General features: G+C 41.0%; 3 protein-coding genes across 3 annotated transcripts; all 3 read left to right on the top strand.

Moving 5' to 3' along the window:
- Nucleotides 1-743: 743 nt before the first annotated feature.
- Nucleotides 744-5,288, top strand: LOC116376943 (MICOS complex subunit Mic10-like). The gene is made up of 4 exons (XM_031838491.1): nucleotides 744-819; nucleotides 4,786-4,833; nucleotides 4,937-5,046; nucleotides 5,130-5,288. Exons 1-4 carry the CDS (start codon nucleotides 759-761, stop codon nucleotides 5,136-5,138), a joined length of 228 nt encoding a protein of 75 aa, XP_031694351.1. The 5' UTR covers nucleotides 744-758; the 3' UTR covers nucleotides 5,139-5,288.
- Nucleotides 5,289-7,209: 1,921 nt separating this feature from the next.
- nbl1 (NBL1, DAN family BMP antagonist) lies at nucleotides 7,210-13,099 on the top strand. The gene is made up of 4 exons (XM_031879415.1): nucleotides 7,210-7,620; nucleotides 9,077-9,257; nucleotides 10,493-10,604; nucleotides 12,433-13,099. The coding sequence occupies exons 2-4, from the start codon at nucleotides 9,085-9,087 to the stop codon at nucleotides 12,706-12,708; spliced, it is 561 nt and encodes a 186-aa protein (XP_031735275.1). The 5' UTR covers nucleotides 7,210-7,620; nucleotides 9,077-9,084; the 3' UTR covers nucleotides 12,709-13,099.
- A 3,179-nt stretch (nucleotides 13,100-16,278) lies between these two features.
- tmem88bl (transmembrane protein 88b-like) lies at nucleotides 16,279-21,534 on the top strand. Its single transcript, XM_031879648.1, has 3 exons — nucleotides 16,279-16,487; nucleotides 17,429-17,723; nucleotides 20,578-21,534. Exons 2-3 carry the CDS (start codon nucleotides 17,430-17,432, stop codon nucleotides 20,803-20,805), a joined length of 522 nt encoding a protein of 173 aa, XP_031735508.1. The 5' UTR covers nucleotides 16,279-16,487; nucleotide 17,429; the 3' UTR covers nucleotides 20,806-21,534.
- The last annotated feature ends 4,471 nt before the right edge of the window (nucleotides 21,535-26,005 follow it).

The raw sequence follows: 26,005 nt of genomic DNA, 5'->3' as shown, positions 1-26,005 counted from the left end.
TAATATTTACTGAGAGGAAAGCAGCATCTTACAGCATGTAGTCCGCTGGAATTTCATTAGAGTAGGAGTAATCTAGCTACAATCTCAAAAATTTACGCTATGAACACAATAATGTGTTTTAAAAAACCACGATGAAGGTGGGGCTCAAGTTCCTTCTCAAAATATATCACACCTAGATGATCTGTGAGGAAAAACATATTCAGAGAAAGAAGACTAGTCCAGTGTCAAATGCCTACTGTTACTGCCTGCACAGCATTACATTGGATCTCCTAGTTTTCTGTTCAGCTTTTGCCATAGACTGTATGGTATGTGCAACACTTGCATGTATGCATCATGCATACATATATACCAGATTACTGAGATGACAGCAAGACAAGTTGGTTTTAAATATGTTATCGAAAGGATTAGCCCTTTAAACGGAATAACGGAACATAAATTCAGGGGGCCAACACATGTTATTTCTATCAAATGTGTGAACGTGCATTTGTGTAAACAGGAAGGTGCTGTTTAGACTCTTTGTAACATCAAGTTGAATGTCCCATGTTGCCTAATTAAATGAATATGATATCAAAAAGAGATGTTCACTCAAAGTGGACGTTATTTTAGGAGCTGAATACAAATACAAAACAAAAACCGGAAGGGTATAAAATCATAAACTGTTTGTAAAAACCATGGAGGTAAAAACCGGACAATTGTGAGTTCACGTGACTTTATATTTCTCTCGCGATACTTTGAGGAGCTTCCTGACAGCTGAAAACATGGCAGACGTACACGGACGGAAATGGGACCGCTGTCTTGCTGATACAGCCGTGAAAACAGGTTAATGTCTTTTCATAAATGTCATATTATTATGTAACGCGTCTATAAGGTATCTTGCAGTACATTACACGTGGTAAATAAGCTGTGCTACCAGCCAGTCGAGGTCCTTTTCTACGGGACATGTGTCTGACCATCCTGGCACAGCTTACTAAGGTCAACCGTAAACCTGTCTGCTGAACGGGTCAAACTAACGTGTTTTGTTATTTGGGTGAAGAATGATTAGACTGAAGAAGACCACACAGCGTTGGGATACAAGCTGGGCTTTGATTAGCGGACTGTACTGAGTGTGTGAACAAAGTAATCGGAGTACACGGATGGCGTGACGTTGTCACAGCCGTAAAGGATCATTCTGTCCACTTTCATCCTTAGACTAGTTCTCTCATCTCTCCATCGCCCACAACTGAACATTTTACAGTTAAATAGCAGCAAAGAGCATTACAGTCATACTCTGGCTCTTAAAACGAATGCATATCTCACACATACAAGGTTTTTGTTAAGACTGTCAGAGGTGCAGATTCAACTCAGACCACATGCACATGAAACTGGGTGAAAATGAGAAGTCTGCCCCCCGAAATCACCCAAACCATTAGAAACTGCTAAATCTATGAGTGGGGCGGACCACTTGATTACTCTGCTCATTTAAACCACTATTAAGTCCTCTCCTACTCCGTATTCTGTGTTTTAATACAGCATGTATCAAATATGGTTCTTCTTCTGTATGAAATGGTGATTTAATCCAGTTTCATACGTGTAAATACAGCGTGATGACATCAGATGTGCTGTGTGACAGATGGTTCATAATCTCTATTAAACAGATTCTTTATTCATATGTAGCATGATCGATAGCCGATGGGTTCAGAGATCGGATGGTTCATCATTTCCTTCCTTGCAGCCTCCGGGCCTGTCTGGGAGGACATATGTTATTGTTTTCCAGAAGATTTTCTCTGTCAACAGGAAAATGCAAAGCCAGCCTCTTCAGATTTATCCACTCTGGAGAGAGAATGCTGGCACGCCATGGACTGAGGTGCCTTTTCAGAATTTCCCAGTTTAGTGTGGACGGACTCCTGTAGTGTAGCCGGTGATGGTCTACATGTGACCAGTGTTCCCCAATTTTCCACTTTTGTTTGGCATATGGTGTTATGATTTGAGTTCTTTTCTGTTATAACAATAAATATTTTCAACTGATGCAGCAGCAGTTCAACTGGAAAGCAGAACAAACCCGTCAACCTATGAAGTCTGTAGTAGCTTCATGGGCTTTGATCCAGGAATAAGTTAACCTGACATCATTTAAGCATGGCGCAAACACCCTACAACCCGGATCAACAGATAAAGTCTATATATTTATAATTATATTTTGCTACATTTAGCCCATTATCAGCAGAAAGAGAAGTGCTGAAGGAAGAGAACAACCTGAGCAGTATCATTACAAGTCTCTTTTCTGTCTTCTAACTGAAAACCATCACTTTTTTTATTGTTGTACATCCACTTCGCATTGAAAACAGCTTATGTGTAACATTTACGTTGATAGATAGCTAATACACACACTACTCAGCAGACATGTTTGAATTTACTGCCAAAACCATCTGCTATGTATAACAGGGATTTTGAGAAAGTTCGATCAAAATGAATAGATGTTTCCTGGTTTAGAGGTTTCCTCCATGGACTCTGGCCTCCTCTCAATCAATCGTCACTGAACTACACAGCGTTAGGTATTGAGCAGATCACCATGGGTGTTGATGCAGCACTCAAATACTCAGACTGGCAAACAATCTGTCCCAAAAGACACTTAATGACGTCAACTTTGGCACAATGAAATATGTTTCTTGCTGGGAGGACATTCTTCATTCTGTGTAGCAAACTGTCTGCTGTGCCAAGGTGTGTCTGTAGCCAGAGAAGCTCTGCAGCATATGTTCTGCTCAGGAGCTTAGGGTTCACTTTTATTTGTTAGCTCCATCTTTCCACGTTTGCTCAGGAAGATGTTGTTCAGCGTATTTTGTGTAGCATTGTTAACTTTAGACGAACCATAAACTAGATAATCGCATAAAGGGTTGGTATCCTCTGGTACATCTATACGTCATTTTACACACACAGGTTCAGATTAAGTAGTAAAACTTTGGATATCCTACAAAGGATATGCACTGAACATCAAAGGATGAGAGGAGATATACTGGCCAGGGATAAAAGTGAAAGGAAAGCATGTGCATTGATGTTCGGGAGGAAAATAATTGGAAACGTTCTCTTCATAACAGGAAACAACTGTCTTTATTGGAAACATTTAATTTGAGAAACAATGTTAGAGTGAGACCGACATTTATTAGTCTTCACCACATATATGCTAACATGCTCACAATGACAATACTAACATGCTGATATCATTTTTTACCTTGTTCACTGTCTTAGGTTTGCATTTTAGCTCACTAACGGTTGCCAATTGGCACAAAACACAAAGTGAAGCTGATGGAAATGTCACTAGTCTGAGTCATGAACCAAATTATTGCGCAAATTGAAATTTTGATCTGATGATGGCACGAGATGAAATGTCAGGGTACCAGAGTTATTGCAACTGATCACAAGGCCACTATGAATGCCTCTGAAAATCAGTAAGAATAGCTGCACAATTAAACCAACATTATTTATATTACTTCACAGTTACAGTAATGACTGTCACCGTGTCATATTAGGAAAGATAAGTCTGTGCAAATCCTGAACAATGCCCCTTCATCACAGAGAAACATCACAAGCATTAGCTCCACACAGAAATGTGCCGCCACAATCGTTTAAAACTTGCAATGTGAGTTTTACATCTGAAGTTGTGTTTGCTGCACTAAATTCACAAAATGGAATGTTTTTATTGACTCCATTTCCCAAAAATGCTTGAAATAATGAACAAACGAATAACAATAACATTAACTAGCTCTGGACTTCATTTTCTGGGAAACCGACTGAGTATTTTGTGGCCTGTGGGTTATACAGTTTATTCTACTGCAGCACAAATGTTTTTGTTATAAACCATCTCCCTTGGAGACGTACAGACAAAGAGAGAGGACGCCAAAATGAGATGCTGATCAGCCCTCATATTTTGCCAGTGCTTTTGCTGTATTACTGTCAGTGGAAGATCAGGGGCTTCAAAAGGGGCTCTCTGGCTGAAGAGCAAAGAAAGCCGGAGAACCTTAAATGTAACTAACTCTTTGCTTGAAATGGACACAGACGACAATGGGTTGTTGTTGATCTGCACTGAGGGCGTGCTGGGTCTTTTGTGGTCTTGTTTGACATGTGTAAGTTGTGCTAAAGAGAAGAGTCTGAGGGTTCAGGCAAATAGGTCATGCTGCATAGCTTACTGAATTCAATTAAGAGTCGGTGGGGCTCAAATGGCTGTTTTTTAAAAAAAATGTGTTTTCTGTGCTGGCTGGCCTGCTGTTGGGTGTGGTGTGGCCTGCAGCGAGGTGAAGTTAAGCGCACAAACACATTCCTCCTCAAGATCCCACTCCGGTTTGAGCACTTCAAACAACTGAGCCAGCTTCTGTGTCACTGAGACTAACCTCCTGCTGGACCACACCGGGTCAAGGCATTGCTTACCTGCACACGTGTGCACTCTTTGACCCATTACCTCCTCTGCCCTCCGCCTCATGGACTCTGGCCACTCCTTCTCACTTATTTTCCCCCTCTCTTGCACCCCTTTTACTGTTTCCGTTCTTTCTTGGAAGTTTGTGCTCTCTTGCTGCCTTTTGTCTCCCTCTCTTTTCCTAATGAGCAATGTCTTGCTAACGTGTGCTATTTACCAACTCTTGCATCAGACATAATAGCGGCACCTCGCTGACCTCATTACAGGTCGACATCTATGCCAGCCAGGTTTTTATACTGGATCAGATGTGATCACATTACCTCAGTACTGAAGTTAAGTCATTGTTGGAAGTGTAGTTCAGTCACTTTACTTTACATGCTTTCTTTTTTTCTTCCTCTCTGCAGTAACTGGTCTTGCTGTGGGCGTTGTGTTCTCCGTCCTTCTCTTTAAACGTAAGTGCTGTTTCTTAATTAAGGGAGACTGGTAAATGCATTTGTTTTTTTTGTAATTGCTTCTTTAAAACATCATTTATGGGTACCCCCCCCCCCCCCCCAGGTCGCACATGGCCTGTCTCACTTGGTTCAGGTTTGGGACTGGGAATGGGATACGCCAACTGCCAGCATGACTTTAGGTCTCCATACCTGCTTCATGGCAACATGGTTAAGGTGAGTGCAGAGGGTGAAATGTATTGTTTGTCAGAGGTTTGTGACACATCGTGCTTCATGTGTTTTTTTGTGCTCATTTACAGGACCAGTAAGTGAAGGACTAAAGATGAGCAGGATTTGCCATGAAGTTGTTCATCTGTTTTTGTGTTGCTGCTCCTTTCTGTCCTGGCACTAACGTCCAATGATTCCCATGTTGTGTTTATCAGTCAATGTATATTTAATAAAGCGATTATGGAAAACTCCATCTGTTTCTCTCTTTGTTTTCTCTTTGTGCATGTTTGAGGAGAATGAAATGTGGTTTGGGGGCGGGAGGCAATTTTGTGTGTTAATGAGCTGGGAGACTGGAACTCCTGCTGTTTTGGAATGAGGGCCAGGTTCAGCATCTGCAGCCCTGTTAGAGAGTGGGAGGATGAAAAGTCCACAGAATGATGGAATAAAGAACATACAGTTGGTGGGAGACTTATTGTTGAAAGAGAGAGTTATGTTTGCATCCACGTGTGTAACAAGAACATTATCCTATAGTTCAACTATTTATAGATGTAGATTTCTTCCAACACCATAACGTGTAGATAACCAAGCCTGATCTCCACCCATGCTAGATCATGAATTTGCACAGACTGGTTTGTAGTCCTTTTTTAAGTTGTGTGAGTTGGACAAGCGTGTTTAGCTGTGACTGTATAGAAGTGTTCTTCCCGAAGAGTTGGAATAGCACACGTCTCCATATCAGGAAGAATCTCTTACGTCTTGTGTATTCGTTGGCCGAGAGTGTGATTGATCACTTATGTGTGGTTGCATGGGCCTGCTCGGAGAGAAGAAGGATTGTTTGAATGAGCGTGTGCAGGCGCACACGTTTATCCAGACCCCTGGTGAAGCAGAATCTGTGGAATGCAGAGGAATGCCATTTATGGACTGGAGTCTGCTCTTATTACTAACAGGTGAGTTCTGCACTTTGCACTCTGAACATAACACATGGTTTACACTTTCACATCAAAGAAAACACTGATGCATGCACGCTACACACACACACTCCCATTCCCCCTCTCCATCACACTAACACTTTTCTCAGCAATATAAGCACATAATGGGCAATGTCAGAAATTAAGCCATGTCACTCGTCCCGTGTCCATTAAAATATGTGTTTGCAAGTGAAGCATGAGACAGATGGGGGTGCTTCTGGACACAAGCCAGGCTGAACACCTGTACACAGGTAGGATGAAGTGCAGGAATGGGGTGTGTGTGTGTGCGTGTGTGGGAGGGGGACCAGTGACACAGCTGAGGTGTAACAAGGCAGCCAAAACCCACGGGCCATACCTGTCTGTGCCTGTCTGAAACATCTCCATGATAAATCATAATTACCTGTCTATAATGTAAAAATGATCCATGATGAATCACAATTACTGGTCTAATAATAACACATATCCAATTTGTTAATCTAATGGATCAAAACTGTTCAGTCAGTGCTGGTGACTGTCTGGCACGAAATATAAGACCAGACATGTGTGCTGCTGCATGACTGGAGCTGCTGTAGCTGATACTGCTGAACACAGATCTGCAATAACACTCTGTAAAAATATTCAGTTCCAAGTAAAGGTCAGGCATCGAAAACGTTATTATCATTAGCTACATGTAGCTCACTTTCTGGTGTCAGAAGGATATGCAGAAATATGGCCCCTGTGAATGCTATGCAATACATTATTGTTATTTGTGTATTCATTTGTAAGTAGAATTTGACCTTGCAGTGCCTTGCAGCATTTGCTTTGAGTCTGTCAGTGGTTTCGCTCCAAACCTATTGAGGCCTTAAAAGATCAAGTTGTCACGAGCACGTGATGTTGACATAATTTCGACTTCCTAGGTAAAACAAAAATGGATCAAAGCATTGGTCTGTTGAATGATCTGTTTTCCAGTTGTGTTGCATTATCACCGTTTTAGTGTTTTAATTTTAATACCCCAAAAACGTGTGAGTAAGACATTGCCAGATTGCAAAGATAACGCATGACACTATTTGTGTTTTCATTTGCATTTTTTCCCTGTGAATCTGATCTGCGATCTGGCCTCGTTCCTACTTTGGGAAACATTTGATACCTTCCCAACAGTCCCCCTCCTCTTCCTCCTCCTCCTCCTCCTCCTCCGTTTTCTTCCAGAAACGGCACAGCAGGACCCCTGTCTGGGGGCTCAACCGCGCCTAACCTCTGCTCCAGAGTTTTACAACAAAAGACAACAACTTGGAAAGTGTTTCTCGGCAGAGTTACGAGGGAATTAAACATTGGACGGGCAGAGAGAACAAAGGGGAGGGCCGGTGTGAGTCGATGGACTCGGTGATGAGATAAGTAATCCCATCTCTCCATCCTTTCCCCGTCAGACGCACGGTTCTGTTTTCTTTCCGGATGATGTAACTGTTTTATGACAGACTGGGCTCGGACGTATTTCCTCGCCTCCTGACCAAGTGCTCACATTGTCCTGACATTATCAGCGGACGCTGATATCCGACAGCAAACCGCATCCTCTGGTTTTAGCAGGAGAGGGCTGAGCTCCGCGGGACGTTGCGCAGTGCTCCACAGGCGGCTCCTCGCGCTGGTAAGTGTCTCCACGGGGTTCGTTACTCAGAAAGTAACTTTTACGCCATTACTCATAGTTTAAAAAAAGTGTCGTTTATTAGTAGCTTTCACTTGATACTGTCGGTAGGCAGCCTCCGAGAGCTGCTAACACGTTACGGTACTTCTCTATGTGTAACGTTACTTTCCATCCGTTAGTGAGCTGCGACACTTGTTTAAAATGTTGCAACTTCTCCCAACTTCCGAAGTAACTCGATGAAAAAACATGAACTTGCCGGTGAAAAGTCAGGGGAATCACGTTGCCTAAACTATAAGCCCAGACCGAGTGCGATACTTAAAAATAAAGTCAGAGGGGAAGATTTCTTCATCTCTTTAACCTGTGTCAACCGGAATAACTGCCGTTACCGTAGGTTAAGTTACTGGGAACTGCTCCCGTACCAGAGATTGTGGGTAACACACTATTTTAATTCAGATTTAACCATTTAATCTGTATAAAATGTCAGAAAAAACAACGAGGTTTTCATCGACACTGTATTAGAGACAGTAACTCAATAATACTAACTCATTCGTTACTGTTTGTGTTAAATGTTTGTGTTAACTCTTTATATTTCTGTGACCATGTACAATGAGAGCAACACGAATACCGGTGTTAGATTCCTGGTATGTGTAACCTTCACATACCTGGCCAATAAAGCTGATTATGATTAGCATAACATAATACAGTCAAGGTGCTCAGTCTGTAAACATGCTGTGTTTGAAGAAAGTAGCCTGAAGTCTGTAAAATAAGATTTATACATTTTAAAGAAAGTCCTCCCACCTCAGAACAGCACCCCCCAGATGGCCCTTTATCTTTATTATCTATACACAATAGATAAGGAGAGCTCTATTGATTCTTGTAGACAAGGTGTCTTGTGTCAGAGACATATGGAAGTGCTGAACGGTGTGTCTATGTGGGTGACCACCGAACACTTTTTTATAAGCAGCAGGAGAAAACGATTTTGTGGGCTGTAAATGACGTGACTGGCTGAGGCATTTTTAAAGGAGAGTGTGAAACAGAGCAGACGACAGACGATTAGAGTCAGGTGGTAGGAGCAGACATTTGCCTGTCTCCCCCCATTGTATTGTCTCTTCTTGGACACTATGAACTCAGTATGCGTGTTGTTCTCACTGCAGCTGGTGATTCAGGCAATTAGGAGGTTGTCTCTTTTAATCATTCAAATGAGTCAAACGCGCGACTGCAGAAAATATGAAGTAAAGAGCCCCCTGGGTTTTTAGCTGCTAATCAAATTGCCAATTTACATCTGGAAGAACATGATGAGTCATAATTTCACAGTCACTGTAAATCAAGGCAACATCCGACCAGTGCACATCAGAGAAAAACATCAAGAGAGTTTGTGACTATACTCTTTTGAATGTGTGTGTTTTTGTGGAAAAAGATCAACAGAGCGGTGAAATGCTGTGGTTTTCTGCCCCTTTAGGTGCAGTCATGTGGCAGAGGATTCAGATTTGTTGGGCACTGTTTGCACTGTACTCAGCGGCACCGCCTGCACACATCAACCGCCTGGCGCTGTTCCCTGACAAGAGCGCCTGGTGCGAAGCCAAGAACATCACACAGATAGTCGGGCACACGGGTTGTCAGCCTCGCTCTATTCAAAACAGGTCAGGATGAAGGCCCTCTCTGTCTCGCTCTTTGTCTGTCTGACAAGTTCTCTGCAGCTGAAAAAACAGGTTAATGCAGAAATGTATTTTTCTGCCTTACTGGTAGTAGTTATTTGTTTCAAATTAATTCAGTTAAAATCAACTTGCATAGTCTCTAATCCATCCATTCCACTTGAAGTATGAAGAAATAACAAATGACTTTCACTTCACTATGTCGGGCAAGTTTCAATTCTGCATGTTGATTTCTGTACTTGAAATAAATGTGAATCAGTTGGAAAAACGACCTAAAAAAATGATCTAAGATTGTTTAGGAAACTGCAAACATTGATATTAAAGCCGAACACTGGTGATATTAATATGTTTCTTATTGTCAACAAATCCGAATGAAAAAGACCAAAACCAACAAAGCCCATCGGTTCCCACTGAGGACATAAATCCTAAGAAACGGGTCATGAATGTGTTCCTTCATGTAAAAAACAAAAAGGCTAAATAAAAGAACTAAACTAAAACAGCTGAGCACTGTACCTTTTAGCAAACATTACTAAAACAGGATTACAGAAGTACTGCATTTATTTAGGGACTATTTTCAGCCAATGATTTGTTGCTCTAGTGCAGCAGGCTCATGTTCATGTTAACGACGGAACATGTCATCCAGTGCAACAATGTGGCTCAGTGATGTGGTTTTGTTTAATGGAGTAATACGCTATGTCATGCAATGGCGACACTGAAAACACTTGTTACAAGGATCAATTTGTTGCTTTGTTCTTTTAATGGCATTTGTTGACAAATAGAATACCACTAGACTTATCCTTTTTTTCTGTGTGCTTGATCTGTAGTCAGTGGACAAAACATGCAAATGTAACATTGTGACCCTTACAAGTCATTTCTATACCGCCTTTGAGTTACTCGTAACAGTTCTTTAGTTATTCTAGCAACAACGACTCAGGAAATATTTATACGTATTCCTCCTTAAGCTGCAGTCCCCACAGTGACATGTACATGTTTTGCACACTACTTTTTATGTTCAACAAAATATTATTTGGGAAAGGACACACTCTCGTCTTATAAGGAGAAGTTTCCTAGTGATTCACTTTACATTTGTGAATGACAAGTCTCCATTTTGTGATTTTGTGTTTGGCCTGAGGCTACCAGACATCCACAGCTCTTGCTTTCACAGGCGTGAACGCTCTGGCTACATATGAATCATGCACTAATGCACTCTGTCCTCCTCACAGAGCGTGTCTGGGTCAGTGTTTCAGTTACAGCGTCCCCAACACGTTCCCACAGTCAACCGAGTCCCTGGTGCACTGTGACTCCTGCATGCCTGCCCAGACACAGTGGGAAGTGGTAAGATTTATGGCACATTAGCTCATAGCGAGCACACACCAACACAGACTTTTCAAACTCGCACACAAAACCACAGGTTTCAAACATGAAAGAATCCCTGTTCGCTGGCTAACACAAAGCAGAAGAAAAAAGAAGAAATAGAGAAGTTCTAATAAATTTGTGCCACAATTTCTGCCGTTCCCTCTATGGGTTACCTATGACCCTTAATCCTGTATTTTATTTTCCTCAAAAGTTCATTGTCCGTGTTAGCCAGAATGAATCCAGTCTTTCGACAACAAAGGCTTTGTAGGGAGGTGTAGTTTGGAAAGCTGCCAGGTAGGCTAGGCGGGTGGGACTTCAGGTGGGGTCGCCTCATGTTTCAGTGGAAAATATTGTATCTCTTGGAGTGCACTGCTGTTACCTGATAGATTAATTCATTTTCATACTATTTTTGTTGCTTGAGAAAATCCAGAGAAAGTGTGTTCACAATCTCAGATTACTTCCAACTATCTGGAAATGGATGTTTTTGTCTGTGGTTATGATTGATGTTGCAGGGCTTTAAACTAAATTCAGTTTGAGACAAAACAAATTCAGCTCTCATGAAAGACGAGACTGCTCCGTGCTGGTTTGGCACTTGGTGGTAGATCTTGATAAAACTGCTGAATTAGCATTTTCAATGGATAATGGAAACCGTGAGAGGAAGTTGTGTGATGTCTTGAGAGCGATAGAAGAACTTGTGCAAAATTGAGGTTTACAAGGTGCTCGTATATTTTCTGTTCATTTTATATTTATTCCATGGCGCGATCATTTTCTTTGCATGAAAATACAAAACCCTTTAACAAAGCAAAAAACGCAGCACTAAGGAGTAAGAATTTAACCAAAAACACACACACATCATCCATTCACATATACAGTAGCAGTATGCACATACTGTAAATATCAGATTTCCTTAGAAGGAAAGGTAGTAACATAACAAAATAGAATACCTCAATTAATACAAGTACATAAATATGTACACCAAGAAAGAATAAATAAAAGAAGTACAAATGGAAAAATAACCCAAGAAAATTCCCTCACCTTAAATGTTCACAGTAGTTTCGTGTCAGTGTTGCTTACTCATTTTATGCCTTTACAAAGTAGTAATACATTAGAAATGCATATGATAACAACAAAAGCATCATACACCCTCAACTCTTATAGCTACAAATTCAATTTATGTGTTTTTGTTCAGAATATTATTTTATTTAATTTTAAACAACATAATGCCTTTATTGTTTTAAATTGCCTTTATTGTTTTAAATTAGTTTTAAAACTATTTTGTAGGGCAGGAAGGAAAGTATTGTTCGCATTGTGACTTACCTCAACTTATCCTGAAGGAATTTAATACGATGACTATCGATCATCATTGTCTACCGGAGTATCAATCTATCTAGCCTCAATCAATAGTCAAAGATAGAAAAGCGATAAGAAATGTATTTAGAAAGTATTAAAACTATAAATATATCTATACCACCTGTATTACTTATTTATAATATAATAGTAGATTTCTAATAAAGGATTATCTTATTTTATCAGTGTATTAAAAAGTGGAGGATTTCAGACCACTTTGTTATAAAGTGGAAGATTTAAGAACAAGGTCAAATATAAAGTTCAGTTCCTGTTTGTTAGGTTGCTGAGAGTACATAGGGTTTGACAAACCAGCAGAAATGCAGCAGCCATTGACTTTGTACCTCTAGACATAAATAAACACAACACTCAACTCTCTCTCTCTCTCTCTCTCGCTCTCTCTCTTTATGCATATATGTATTTGTATTTAATTAATTGCATGTATGTGTGTGTGTGTGAACAGGTGACTCTGGAGTGCCCGGGCAGTGAAGAGTCTCCTCATGTGGATAAGCTGGTTGAGAGAATCTTCCACTGTAGCTGCCAGTCCTGCAGTAAAGAAGGTGGCCAGGAGGGGGCGGTGATGCAGCTGTATTCAGCCGACAACGTCCTGGACGCTCCGTCTGACACCCGCAGCGGTGCTCAGTCTCACCCTCTGCCCCCTTCAGACACACACTCTAAAAAGCATGCTCACCCACACACAGACCATCACACACTACCACACACATCTGATGGAGGATAGGTACGACTTTTTGTTGCTCGTCTTTCACGACCTCTCTCCTCCACACTGCATCCTTTGTACCAATCTGTAGTATTGTAAAGGCACTTTGAAAATATGGCTTCAGTTCAGTCAAAAAGTTTCTCTTAAGGCACACACACACACACACACACACACACACACACACACACACACACACTCACTAACTCTCTCTCTCACAAAGTCATGCAATCAGATTACACTCTATTGTATATAAACTCGTACAAACACACCAGGCTATGCATTCTTTTTGTTTTTTTCTGACTAAACATGCAAATGTGTGCATCCAGACATGACATGTCTGTTAATCTGTAATCTGTAGTCTCATTACTTTTTTATCCGCTTTAATGCAATAAATTCTATTGTTGTAATAACTGCCCGTTTGTTTTAGTTGTTTTATTCATAGTGCCAGTTAATGCTCTCCTCTTGTGTCACAGTGAGCATCACAAGAAATGGAGTTGGAGAAAGTGTTTTTGTGTTGAACCAAAGAAACACCCACATCTTTCTTTCACTGTCTCTAAAACTGAAGAAGTTTTCTTTATCATCCTGCGGCTGTTTGAATTTTTGGCCACGGCACATGGTGTTATTTTCTTTGATCAACAAAACCACCGCCGTCGACAAACATTTAATAGATGTTGGTTCCGCTTACTGGAGCACAGAAGAGGTGCATGATGGGAAGAGACCCTGCCTGCTTCATTGGCCTGAATATGATCTCAGTGTGCCAGACAGTTTAATGAGATGCGGTGATGGAAAAGCCACAGAGAAAGTTTTACACATACTTTCCCTTGTTTATCCATGTTATTCATGATTTTTGTACTTTAAGAATAATGCAGAATTTAAAGGATGGCATTTTTTCAACTCTGTCTTAAAGCAATGCTCACATGCCCATAAAGGAGTTTTTTTTATTTATTCTCAGCGTGTCTGCAAAGTAAGAGATGGGGGGGGGAAACCCACTGTCCTCACACTGTGCAAAAATGCCTTTAAAAGTCCGGCTAAAGCTAATATCAGGTTACAGTCTTTGTATTCCAACAGACAGCGTCTACTTGCCGAGCTGCTGCAGAAAGATAGTAACACAAAGAGGGAATCTCTTACTCAAAAGACCTTGGACGATATCCACTTGATGTAACTCAAACCGTTGACTTTGTGCCCTCTGTCCATTGTAGTCATGTTACTAAGGCATCTCTTCACAGTAAGTATGGAGAGAAACAACAGCCAATAACTCATAATGTACATATGGGCATTTGAAAAAAATGTGAATCTATTCTTTGAAGTATGTTGATTCACAATGGAAAAAGTACCCTACAGAGTTCTCTTAATTGAGGTTCAAAATGGAATAATAATTGGCATGAATTGAATTGAATCAATGCATCAATGCATAAATATATGCATTTTTTCTTTTTTGCTATAAAGTTAAGATAACGATATAACACGAGGAAACAATTATGTTACAGGTCTGTCATTTCTGTTTCATTCCTCCCAAAACCTCCTTAAAGTTTTCTGGAGAGATATATGTAATTTAATACAAACTTTAAGGAAACTAGAAACAGTGGTCAACTTTCAACTACACTTTCAATTCGTGCATTTAATCTAAATTTAACTAGTTAATCACTAATGATAATAGAGAGTATTTTAATCAGTGAACAGCAGGTCAGCTGAACTGAATTTGTCTACAGACAAGCATACAATTTAACATTAAGTTTCTAATAATAGGGTTAGAGTTAGTTAGATAGATAGATAGATAGATATAGATAGATCGATAGACAGACAGATAGACAGACAGATGATGAATTGAAGTAATGATTGAAGATGAATCACCATGGCAACCTGCAGGATGCTGTTCAGTAAATGAACGGTGAGTGACCTCGTACGGAGAGTGTTACAGGAGGAACATTGTTTGAAGTGGTTGCCAAATGATTAAATAAATCTGTGCAATGTTTAGTTTGAAAAGTTCACAGAGAGTCCAGCAGATGTCAGCAGATGTTACAGGTGGAGTCTAGAAAGATTATATTTACTGTAAGCCTCTTTACTTACATTTCCCACTATAGAGCCAGACACTAAACACACTGAGCCACAACATCTCACCCATAGACTCTCTGCAGCATCTCTCCTCTCCTTCATCAGACACTCTGCAGCATCTCTCCTCTCCTTCATCAATCATTCCCTCATATCTCTACTTCCCCAGACAGTATCTATTCATCCAGTTCTCGTCAGCTCCGTCCCATATCATCTCGTCTTTTTTCCCTCGTTCCTTGTAATTAAATTTGAACAGCGAAAGGTTGACTGTCTGTCTGTCCTGCAAAACAAATCGATCACTGCTTATCTCCTGACCACACATCTGATGCACTGAAGATTGGTGAAAAGCAGACTGCAGAGGGAAAAAGTCAGAGGAACATTTCTAAACATATCTCAGCTTATTGTGATGTATTGGCTTGTTTATCAAGCTTTGACTTACTTATTTTCCTGCTTAAAACATGTACTTGTTCTGTTCTCTTGCACACTGCAGGCCTTGATGCTTATCGTCTTTCACCTGCTATAAACTCCTCATTTCTTATCTTACAATACATGTTTTCTGATACAGTTTTGGGGGATTTATTTTAGCACTATTTAGAGTATGTGTGACCTCTATGATACCCGGATGTTATCTGATTATATGCTAAACTTGAATACACTTATGTCACTATATTGGACCGATAACAACATGAACAGATCCAAGCAGTCTTTGTAATAATTTAGTACGGCCTATTTTAATTATTGTTTAAACAGACAAACACAACATACTACCAACAATGCCTCTATAGAATTGGCTTATTGTTGAAGAATAACTTAATACAATGTTCAACTGTGATCTCATAATGTAGTCCAGATTTGTCTTTTAGGACATTTTACAACAATTTAGTGCATAGTATCATTTATAGTTATAATATATATCAGTTATAAGCCATTAATAAGAACAACGACTTGGTTGCCAGGTTGTAAAAAATCACTTTCTTTGGTTAGTGTTTATCCTTTCTATTTGATAACAATGCTTTTAGAAGTGTTGGTAATCCATAAATGAGTACAAATGTCTTATTTTGTTAATAAGTCATCAAGTTTACATTAAATGCACAAGTGTTAGTAATTAACCCCACGGGGTTTTACAACAATCCACCAAGTCTACAGTAGGCTAATAAGTTGATAAATTGATTTCAATATGTATCATAATGGAAGATTTTCCACAACCTGGCAACCTCAAAGTTGCTCTTAGTGATGCATGTGACTAAAAACCATTAGTGACCTAAATACAGCCGTTATCTGAAACGTGTAGCCTATCCCCATTATTAAGGGTTATGTAGACAGAAAATGTTCAGCAATGATGTAGAACTATCCTTGATAAGCCCAGCCCAGCCCTTTGTGTTTCTTGGGTCCGTTCCACACGTTCGTGTGGCACTACCCGTAGAGATGCGTTCACGAGTGTCGTGTTGAAATGTTCGAAACAAAAATATTGCAATTTCATATTGTTGCGAGACCGCGTGGGCGCGCGCTGAACGATAGTGCGCGCGGCCCGGAGTCGCTCGCCCTCACAGACGCGCAGAGGCTCCTCAAACAGATTCACCACAGCAGCACAGGGTTCAACTCACAGGCGCTCTCCTCCGCTGCTGTTGATACAAGTATATACACAAGTATTTATTTTATTTTGAGGTAAAATTAGGAGCTCTGTCTGGATTACCGGGAGAAGAACTCAAACACAAACACACCGGAGGGATTACCGGGATCTGTACTTGGAGGTAGGCAACAATATTCTCATTAATTTATAACGTGTTGTTCATCATAGGATACATGTAGCGACTCTATACATTAATGCTTGTGACATCAGGGTTTAACAGTTTACAGACTACACAGAGCAACCAAGTCTAAACAAAAATACAAACAGAAACTATAGCTACAGTAATGTATCCATCAAGGTAAAGGACCATCTGAAGCAGCATGATGAAGGTGTGCTCAAACTGCTCTGAGAGGAGCAGGACATTTGTCCCGTCCGGTGTGATGCTCCTGGTTGTCTTCAGCTCAGCAGCAGGTCGTTCAGGGTTAGCCGATAAGGCTCAGGGCTGCATTATCTTAAAATGCACCGTATTGGCATACAGGCCGGGATTTAGTGACAAAGCCCTGATCGATGAGATCGACCGGAGGAGCGATGGGAAGACATAAGAGAAAAGTGTGTGTGTGTGTGTGTGTGTGTGTGTGTGTGTGTGTGTGTGTGTGTGTGTAAAGTATTTTCATTTACATAATGAGTTATTAGCTGCTTGGATTGAATAAAGAAGAGGGCGGTGGGAGGACAGGCCTCAGTCTACAAGGTTTTTAAATTCAGCATGTATATGCAACAATTAGATTAGCTTATATTAAATAATTAACGTGTTTTGTGTGTGATTCAACATGAAAAAAGTGACAAGACATGGATTTATTTATCTTGCAAATATGTTTAAAGACCTCTTTTCCCATGTAATATAGATTTTCATAATATAACAATTTAGATGAGTACAGTAATGTTTTGCAAGTATAATCTCTTATGTTAGATCTCTTTTACATTCATTAAATTTAAACATTGATAAGTCAAGGGATGTATCAGTAACTGCCTGTAACCACCCTGCAGTCGGAATCAGAACAATTCACCCTCAGCCTGCTTTTAACAGAGTCCACTCTCTCTTTGTCTGTCTCTCTTCTGGCTCAGGATGTGTGGTATGGACGTGGACTTGGACAATGGCGGTTCAGGCGAGGAGGAGAAAGAGGAGGAGTTCTGGATCGGGGAGGAAGTGAAGATTCTGCCCCCTCCTGTGGCCCACAGTGGGGGCAGTGCGTGGGGCAGCCGCAGGGGCAGGTTTGGCTGCCTGGCCTGCGGGGCAGCGCTCCTCCTCTGGGACCTGTGTGTCATCTTAGCCAGTGCTTTGCTGCTGGCGCTGGTCTTCTCTGTGGTGCTGCTGCCTGCAATGCTGCTGCTGTACGCCGGTTTCCTGTGCCACTCCAGGGTGAGATATTACCCTGTTGTTTATTCTCTTTGCAGCAAGCACAAGCTGAGAGGAAAAGTTTACTGTTATTCTAGACCCCTTGAGTGTGACTTGAGCTACAAAATGCAAGTTCTAAAGTTGCTTCTGAGCTAATCCTGCATCTGGATGATCAGTCAGAGGATACAAGGTCCACATATTAATAGTAGGCATGGCATTCTGTTATAGTGGCAGGAATGGCTCAATACTTTCGCAATGCAAAAAATAATAGGATACAAATTTGGGATATCTGTGTGGTGCCCCTTTTCGCCACAAATTATGTTCACAAACACTTTTTTAAATTTTTGTCTGTTTTATAATCAGATAGTTTCCACTCTTTTTGCAGCAAATGTGATTGTCAAGTAGACTACAGAGTCAACAATCTGCTATCATACATATTAAAACCAATACATTTTGTATGTAAACAGAACAAACTGGAATCCCTGTTTCTGTATAAACAGTGTGTGGATCTAATTACTGCTGCAGGTATTTGGAACAAGACTTAAGGCATAACAATGTTAATAATCTTGAAAAACAACAATACTTGGTTTCCTGTAGTTGTACAATTCTTGCCAGATATTTACTGCATTGATTCTCTCCACCACACTTCACTGCGTATTAACCATTAATCCTCACAAATTTAGATTTGGTTGCCCATGGCAAGTCCGGAACAACTAATCACCGTGCATTGTTCTTAAAAGCCTTGTAAATGTCCAGGTATTGGTCGAAGAAACTAGACGCATATCTTTTAACTGCAACATCCCTGATTAGATTCCAGGTTGTGACCTCTTGCATTTCACCCCTTACCTTATTCCACGTGTTTCATGTCTATCTCAAATTTCATCTGCCAAAATAAAGGCAAAAAGGCACAAAATAATTATAAAAAAAAGAAAATAATCTGTAATTGGGGAATCCAGGTGACAAGTTGTTAAACTCATAACTTTAAATTGTTTTAAATTTCTATGACATCATGGATTTTTCTTGCAGTTCCTGAAAGTGGGAACTTTGGTGCACATCTTGAGGATAATTAAAACTGCTATAGTCATTATCCAATTTAGTCCAATTTAGTGTTTCCAGCATCAGCAAGCTGCTGTATTAAGCAAAAAACAAAACCCACTGTTTGTAAATGACGGACAGACACAGTTAACGACTAGCTGGGGAACACGACGGAGCATTAATCAGCTAAAGAGACAGATGTTTTTCTCAGAAGGTGATGGAGAGCAAAGCAGAGCTAAAAGCAGAGCGAGTATCGCATCATGTGGATAATGAATGATAACGTTGCTCCATAACTGCAGGCTGTGTAAATAAGATACTGTTTGCTAACAAGTTCGACAACTTAAAATGTGATATGTTCAGCGTTGTGTTTACAGCTGGTCTCTGCTGCCTCCAAGTGGCTAGAAAAATATTTAGCAAAGCTTTAAAAGGATAGCGCTCTGTGCCAACATGACGGTATATTGACAAATCATTAACAAGGAGGAATTTGCAGTCTGTGTCCTTTGACTTTACTGGAAGTTTAGGCAAGTAATCCCATGTCATTTACTCTCATTAAGACCTGGAGTCTTAGAGAAAAACATACAATCAAAGCCTTAAGGAAAGTCTTTTTGGTTGCACTAGTAATATGTTGGCACCATCTGCACACAGGTGTTCAGTCCTATTCTTCATGTTTGTACGTGTTGTTTTTTTATTGTCAACAAGCTCTTCCAAAAAAATTAAAATTAACTTGAATGCTGGAGCCTGTCAGTGCTTCTTGTAATGAGGTGAGGAGAAGGGTGAGGCTGTTTTTTTGTGAGTCACATGAAGAGCAGACAGATCATCAGTAGAATATGGTGAGTCATCATGCCAAGAAGATCTACAGCTCTGACTTTGGTTTGCTGGACAGGTCACAACATCACAGACGATCTTTGATACAGTTGGTCCTGCGGTCCAGCGGTTGCCTGTTGAATGATTTAGTTTCTGAAGGCACAGACGTATGACAGAGCGGACAAATTAAGAACTTGCAAAGCATGCGCATGCAACAAGACTACCATCAGATTAGGCCAGAGCAAATGTCAGTTCAGAGCAAACAATTACAGACAATGTCAGTCAGTGGCGACAGACTGAACACGGAGAGAGGGCCCCACTGAGAAGACAAGACTGTCTGATTTGGTGCCAGCACCAGCTGTGCACAGACACACTGACAGCACGACAAGGAGGAATATGTACGCAGTGAAAGCTTAGTGTGCACTTGACAGACGTGTGTCTCTGTGTGTGTGTGTGTGTGTGTGTTGAACACTGCTGTTGCTAGGGGGCGTTTGTTGAGGGCGAAGCTCCTTTTGAAAAAGCTTACAATAGGAGATCGTTTAGAAAAGGGCTTCAGACGTAATCAAATAATTCTCTGAGTGCGTCTGAGATAATGTACTTGTACTTTATGTGTCGTGTGCGTGTATTACTCTGGTGTAATGTTCTTGTAAGGATGCAAGTGTGTACTTCTGCAGCTGCCCTTTTTACGTCTTACTTTAGTTTCCATCGCTTTCTCTCGGGCCCATCCTTCCTCTCGCTCGCCCTCACAAGGTGATTGACAGCTCGGAGGGTTACACACAGCTATGAGACACTCCTAATCTGAACTGTGGAGGGAGGCTGGGAGAAACTCTGTCACAGCCCACTACCCACACTGTCCCACTTCTGCACCCTGAGCATATGCAAACACACGCACATGCACGTGCACATACACGATTATCAAATCCTACCTATTTGCTTTTTGACAGTAGAGAAGGAGCTCCTGGTGATGCTAAAATGTTGATCATGCCCCCCTGAGCCCTCCTGTCTACTTTATGATCTCCCTCTGTGTTTGTCCTCGTAGGTCCTCGACGCCCCCTCTGCCATCTGTCGTTACCTTGACGATAACAGCTGCTCCGCCCTCATCATTCTTGGTTTCGTGATGATGTCGCCCCTGGTGGTGGTAGCCGCCGCCATCTTCTGCGGGCTGCTCCGACGGTTTCGACTCCTGCTGCTCATTCAGCCGATCACACGCGCCTGGTACCGAGGGCGGCTGCTGGACTGGGCGGGCAGGGTCCACGCCTGGGTCTGATCAAGACGAAGCACGGGGCGGTGATGGTCGGGTATGCTAACAGTCGGGGGGGATCTGAAAGTTGGATTTGTTCAAAATCAACCAGAGAGATACAATTGGTAGACAAAATAACAGAAACACCTCACAATATAACCCATGCAAAAATCAGAGAGATCTTAGCTTAACTAGACGCTACGTTTTAAAGATGGAGTCTGGCCTTTTGGCAAATACACTTTTTCACATTCTTGCCGAGAGTTAGTTTATGTGTAAAAAGCTTTTTGGGCCTAAAAGGATTTGTTTTGTTGCAATACCAGGAGTGGCCACCGGGACAAAAATAGCTCTCTTAATACATCGCTGGGTTTTTACGAGCTAGCTCTGGAGTAACTTCAGTCAGTTTAACAGTCTCCGCTGGTTGCCTGTCAACCACAAAGTGTAGACAAGACCCCAGGTTGTCAGTTGTCCAGGTCCAGACCGTTGAATCTGCCCATGCCAGTTGACTGCTTCGTCCGGCATCATGACATGAAACAGCAGTTACTCGATCAAAAAGCAACCGATCGTTGACCATCGTGGTTTGGTGATTGGTTAGGGAAATTCAAACCCCAATCTGTCTGATATCAGGCAGGTAGTGCTGTTAGGGTACAACCACAATGTATTGTGGTTACACCTGGGTTTTTGAACAACACAAACAAACAAGATGTAACTTGTTAATTAGTGAGATCCAGAGGTGCTGGTAGGTGGATTTTGTTATCTTTAGAAGAGCCAGGCTAGCTGTTTCACCCTGTTTTCAGTCTTTATGCTAAGCTAAGCTAATCACCTCCTGGCGCAACCCTTATACTTAACGGACAGATATGAGAGTTGTGTTCCTCGGAAAGAAAGAAAGTCAGCGTATTTTCCAAAATGTCTGATCACGTTCTGTGATGTTGTACTGGGTTGCTTATTGAAAGGTGCTTTCTGCATTTAAGGTAATTAAATACAAAGATAACAAAACATATTCTGCACTCATTCGATCCAAAGGAACAAAACATATCACAGAAAAAAATTCTACTCAAATCATTTTTGTAAAATGAAGGATAAATGTAGGATTTTCATATCAGTATTGCAATATCATGAAGGCTTTAATGCAAGCAACACTCAAAATAATTCAGTAATTTTCTTTTGACAAGTTAGCAGTTTCAAGAGAGTAACACATCACAAACTGGTTCATCATTGGAGTGTTCAATTCCATTTTCTGTATAAAATCAAAAATGTTGTGATTTTGTATTGCCTGTTTGCTAAATAGACGTGGTTACATGTGGGACTTTCTCAGAAATATATTGCTGTGAAGTTATTTGTGGTTGTACATTAGAAGTCTAGCAAAAAGTCAGAACATAATTGCAAACATTAGATTTGTTGTTTTGAGTTGGTCCAGTATGTTGGGCTCAATTCCCCGGCACCTTCAAACGCTCACAACAGGGTGAATAATGTACCTGGACTTTAATATCGTCTGTGAAGTGAATTAAGTGGACAATAATGTTTCTTATCTGATGTAGCATCATTAGCAGCCATGTAGCATCATTAGCAGCCATGTCTTGTGGGAGGGAGGGAAATAAATGAAACAGAATTTTCTTTTCAGATCCATTGTGCCATGATAAAAAACTACCTTCATTATAAAAACAACAGAAGTTGACAGTACGACAAAGTAATGGCTGTTCAGTGGAAGCCATTTGTTAAAGTGAGATTTGAATCATCAGACCGGGAGCTCATTTAAATTCAAATTCATTTAAATTCATCAGTGACACACATCCTTTTTATCTGCGTGTCACTGCTCCGTAATTAAGTGTTCAGATGTGATGTTTCATTTCTTAAATGAAAGCCTTGAATCGTATTTCATGATGAGAAGTCATTACTTTTCCTCTGCCAACGTTATCATACTGAAATGTCTGTTTAAAATGTTTTATTTGTTAACGTCAGTCCTGTTATTGATCCTACATTGTATGTCAATTGTTTGTTAACAGTAATAAAGCCCTGTTAGTATTTTTAGAGAACTAAGAAGGAAAAGGGTCTTTTTTATTTTTGCCTAGTTGTATGCTGGTAAACATCACACCTTAATGTTTTGGTAAGATTATGGCTTTTTTAAAAATATTGTTCAGCTTTTCATTTCAGTGCTATCAACAAAACAACAGGTTGTTATGTTCACACCATACAACAATAAAAAGAGGCTGTTTTTTTCTCAGTGTCTCTTTTGTGTCGTCACCTGTTTGTAAAGGTTTGTTGATTCGAGTCCAGTGAGTGACGACTTAACATTTACTCTCTCAAACATACATGCATAACATAAAAACGCACTAAAGGGCATTATGACCAGGCATTTCAAAATAAAACAACGTGAAAAAGTCTCTGACAGAACTTGACCAAATGTTGCCACTGATGAAGTGGTCGTCCAGTCCTTCCTGATAATGTATGTCGTCTATTAAACCACCATATTGACAGATGCAGCATCCTTCTCTTGTTCAGAGGACCTGCAGTGTTGATGTGTGGTTGTTCTCAGTACACCAGCCCACAATAGGATGGTTGTGTTTACCTCGCAATTTAACAATGTCTGCTAACCAAAAGTATGTGTATCTGCCTGCCTGACAAATATACAAAAGCAGAATGCTGGTCAAATGCCTGGTCAGAATCTCGTTTCCTTATTATTCAATCGGTTAATTAATGGTTTTAAAATGTGGACTATATTCTTTTGACGCAAAGTTCTTGTACAGCCGATTGTGTGTAGACAGCTCGGTCATGCAGTGCTACTGGTTGGCATCACTTTGTTGCGTCTCCTCCTTGTGTGACATGTGTCTGAAAATGTGGCTGAGCTTTAGTGTGCTACTCTGAGGTAGAGAGAGGAGACTAAACTGGATTGTTTTTTAGTTCAAAAGGAAAATTGGCTTATAATAAGGGTCAATCACTTGCAGCATTGATCTATGTTGTTAAGTGGTTGGCAAGTAGAATAGATGCAGGCTATGGGGGAGGAAGGACCAGACTCTGAGCTCTGAAAGCCAAACATTTCAAGTGGCAGAGTGAGTGCTGGGTTGCTGGTGTTGATGCCTTTTTTAAACTATAATTACAGATTACAAAATCCCTTACTTTGCCCCAGTCAGGCATGAGAGTGGTATCATCTCTTCTAACTTTCGGTAAGTAAGCAAATAAATGCACTTCCCAAAATCTATATTACTCTAAAACCGCAAGTCACTACTATTACCTCGTACTTACCAAAACAATGAGAAACACACCCCTGTCCTAATACATCCTGGTTGCACTGTAAGTGTGCTCTTTGTATCAGATAAAAAACTTTTTGGAACATTTTATGAAAACCATTTAATTACTGAAAATGTCAACAAGAAAAGTGAGTTTCTGAATTAATTCCAAAGCAAACAAAGGAAGACGACAATTACCCTGTTAACAAATTAATCTGCAGGATTACAAAAATGTAAACACTGATCACGTTTAATCAACCAATGCACAAAGACCAAACATTAGTTTCATCCCAAATATGCAGCAGGATTAGATGAAGATGATGTCAGCTGTCAGCGGAGGTGATGTGTGCTGCAGCAGTGAGTTTGTTTGTGACCATCCTCCCTCTGCATCCCCTTGTCCTGCAATCTTACTCTCACTTATCCTTCCATCTTAATACTACCTCAATGTAAAGGAGCTGTATTTAACAGAGCATTAATATAGCAGCAAACAACTATTTGTTATGTTAAGATATAGTGGAGTAATGTGTACCTGCGCAGAGAACGAAGTCGCTCTCCCTCTGTGTGTGTCTGAGCTTCTCTGAGTTTTGTTGACATAGCCGGGCCGGCCCCATTTAGTGCATGTTAATGTAAGTGAGCGTGCCCCATTGGCTAGCTCATAGCAATCGCTCTACACTGCTCGCATACGGCGGTTACAGCAGACGATGCACCCGTCCTGACCAACAGTGTAGTCGTCGGGGAAGCGTAGCACCCAACCTCCGCCCTAAACACTGTTAGCTCTGTCAGCACTTTTGCATAGTTTGCACTGTTAGCGTTGTTAGCACTGTTAGCTATGATCCATCGGCTTGCCCTTAACATGTTCAGAGCCGTTGAGAACCTGTTTTTCTGGGCCACTGAAGGGTACAATATATTACAAGTGGCTGCAGAATTGACACTTAATTTAATCTGTCTCTATGGCAACAGGTGTTTGTGGTATGTGTGTTTATTATGTATGTTAATAAGTGGTGTGCTTGTTCATAGCGTGCTGACAGTGTCAGTGGGATGTATGTTTGTTTTTGTGCTTCCACTGTGTGTGCAGTATAATACCAATATGTTTGTGCTGGAACTGTACCACTGTGTGCCTCTATTGTGGGCACGAGTGGCTAAGCAAATAACCACCGTGTTAGCACACAGATGTTATGCTGGCACAACGAGCAAACAAATTCAGATTCCTCAGTTTCTCGGAACATCCTGTGGCAGCCGACTTCTGGTGATGAGGCACGGGAATAAAGAGGGATAATTACCAACAGGCAGCCAGGCACAGCGCCTACAGCAGGCTGTCGAGTGTTGACAACACTTCCAGGGCAGAGCTGGGTCGTGGAGAAGTAAAGTGCTTTAAATTGGCGTAATCACTTTTTTGTCATATAGGCTTCATTTATACACACTCATCCAATTAGCCACTGGAATGAAGAAGGTATGGAAATCCTCCAGGGCTCTGGAGGAGACGGCAGCATCAAAGCCTAACTGACCAGCCAGCTGCCATCAACGACCTGATCACCAAGCAGGGGGCTGGTCTCAGTGCTCAGTGATCCAGAAGGAAGCCAAGTCTCTGGCAGGTCAAACAACAAGGGCCCTGTTCAGACCTGGCATTAATATGTGTCTTGGGTGATCCAATCACAAGCGGGCAGCTCTAAGTACGTCAGTTCACACCTGACATTAGAATACGTCCAAAGTGATCATGTGATCAGATCTCACTTCCCCGCTATATATGCAAATAATCACGTAGGCTACATAATTTATATTTGCAGACACCAGATGCGTTGTTGTTTTTAACCGGCGGGAGAGAGCCGCAGTGAAATCCTACATATTTGCGAATTCAGTTACATTTAATGATGATACAAAAAACACAAGATGTACCCTCACTGGTTTCTGTGACACGAAAAATAATAATGTTTAAAAATACAAAAACACATAGAGCTATAGCCCCACCTCATAAAGAAGCCACGCCACTATAGAAATCAAAACAATTC

Source organism: Anarrhichthys ocellatus, unplaced genomic scaffold (genome assembly GCF_004355925.1).
Source record: "Anarrhichthys ocellatus isolate YVR2014 unplaced genomic scaffold, GSC_Weel_1.0 scaffold1, whole genome shotgun sequence".
Classification (NCBI taxonomy): domain Eukaryota; kingdom Metazoa; phylum Chordata; class Actinopteri; order Perciformes; family Anarhichadidae; genus Anarrhichthys; species Anarrhichthys ocellatus.
Note: the sequence above shows the minus strand (reverse complement) of the source record. Positions and strands in the feature narration are given on the sequence as shown.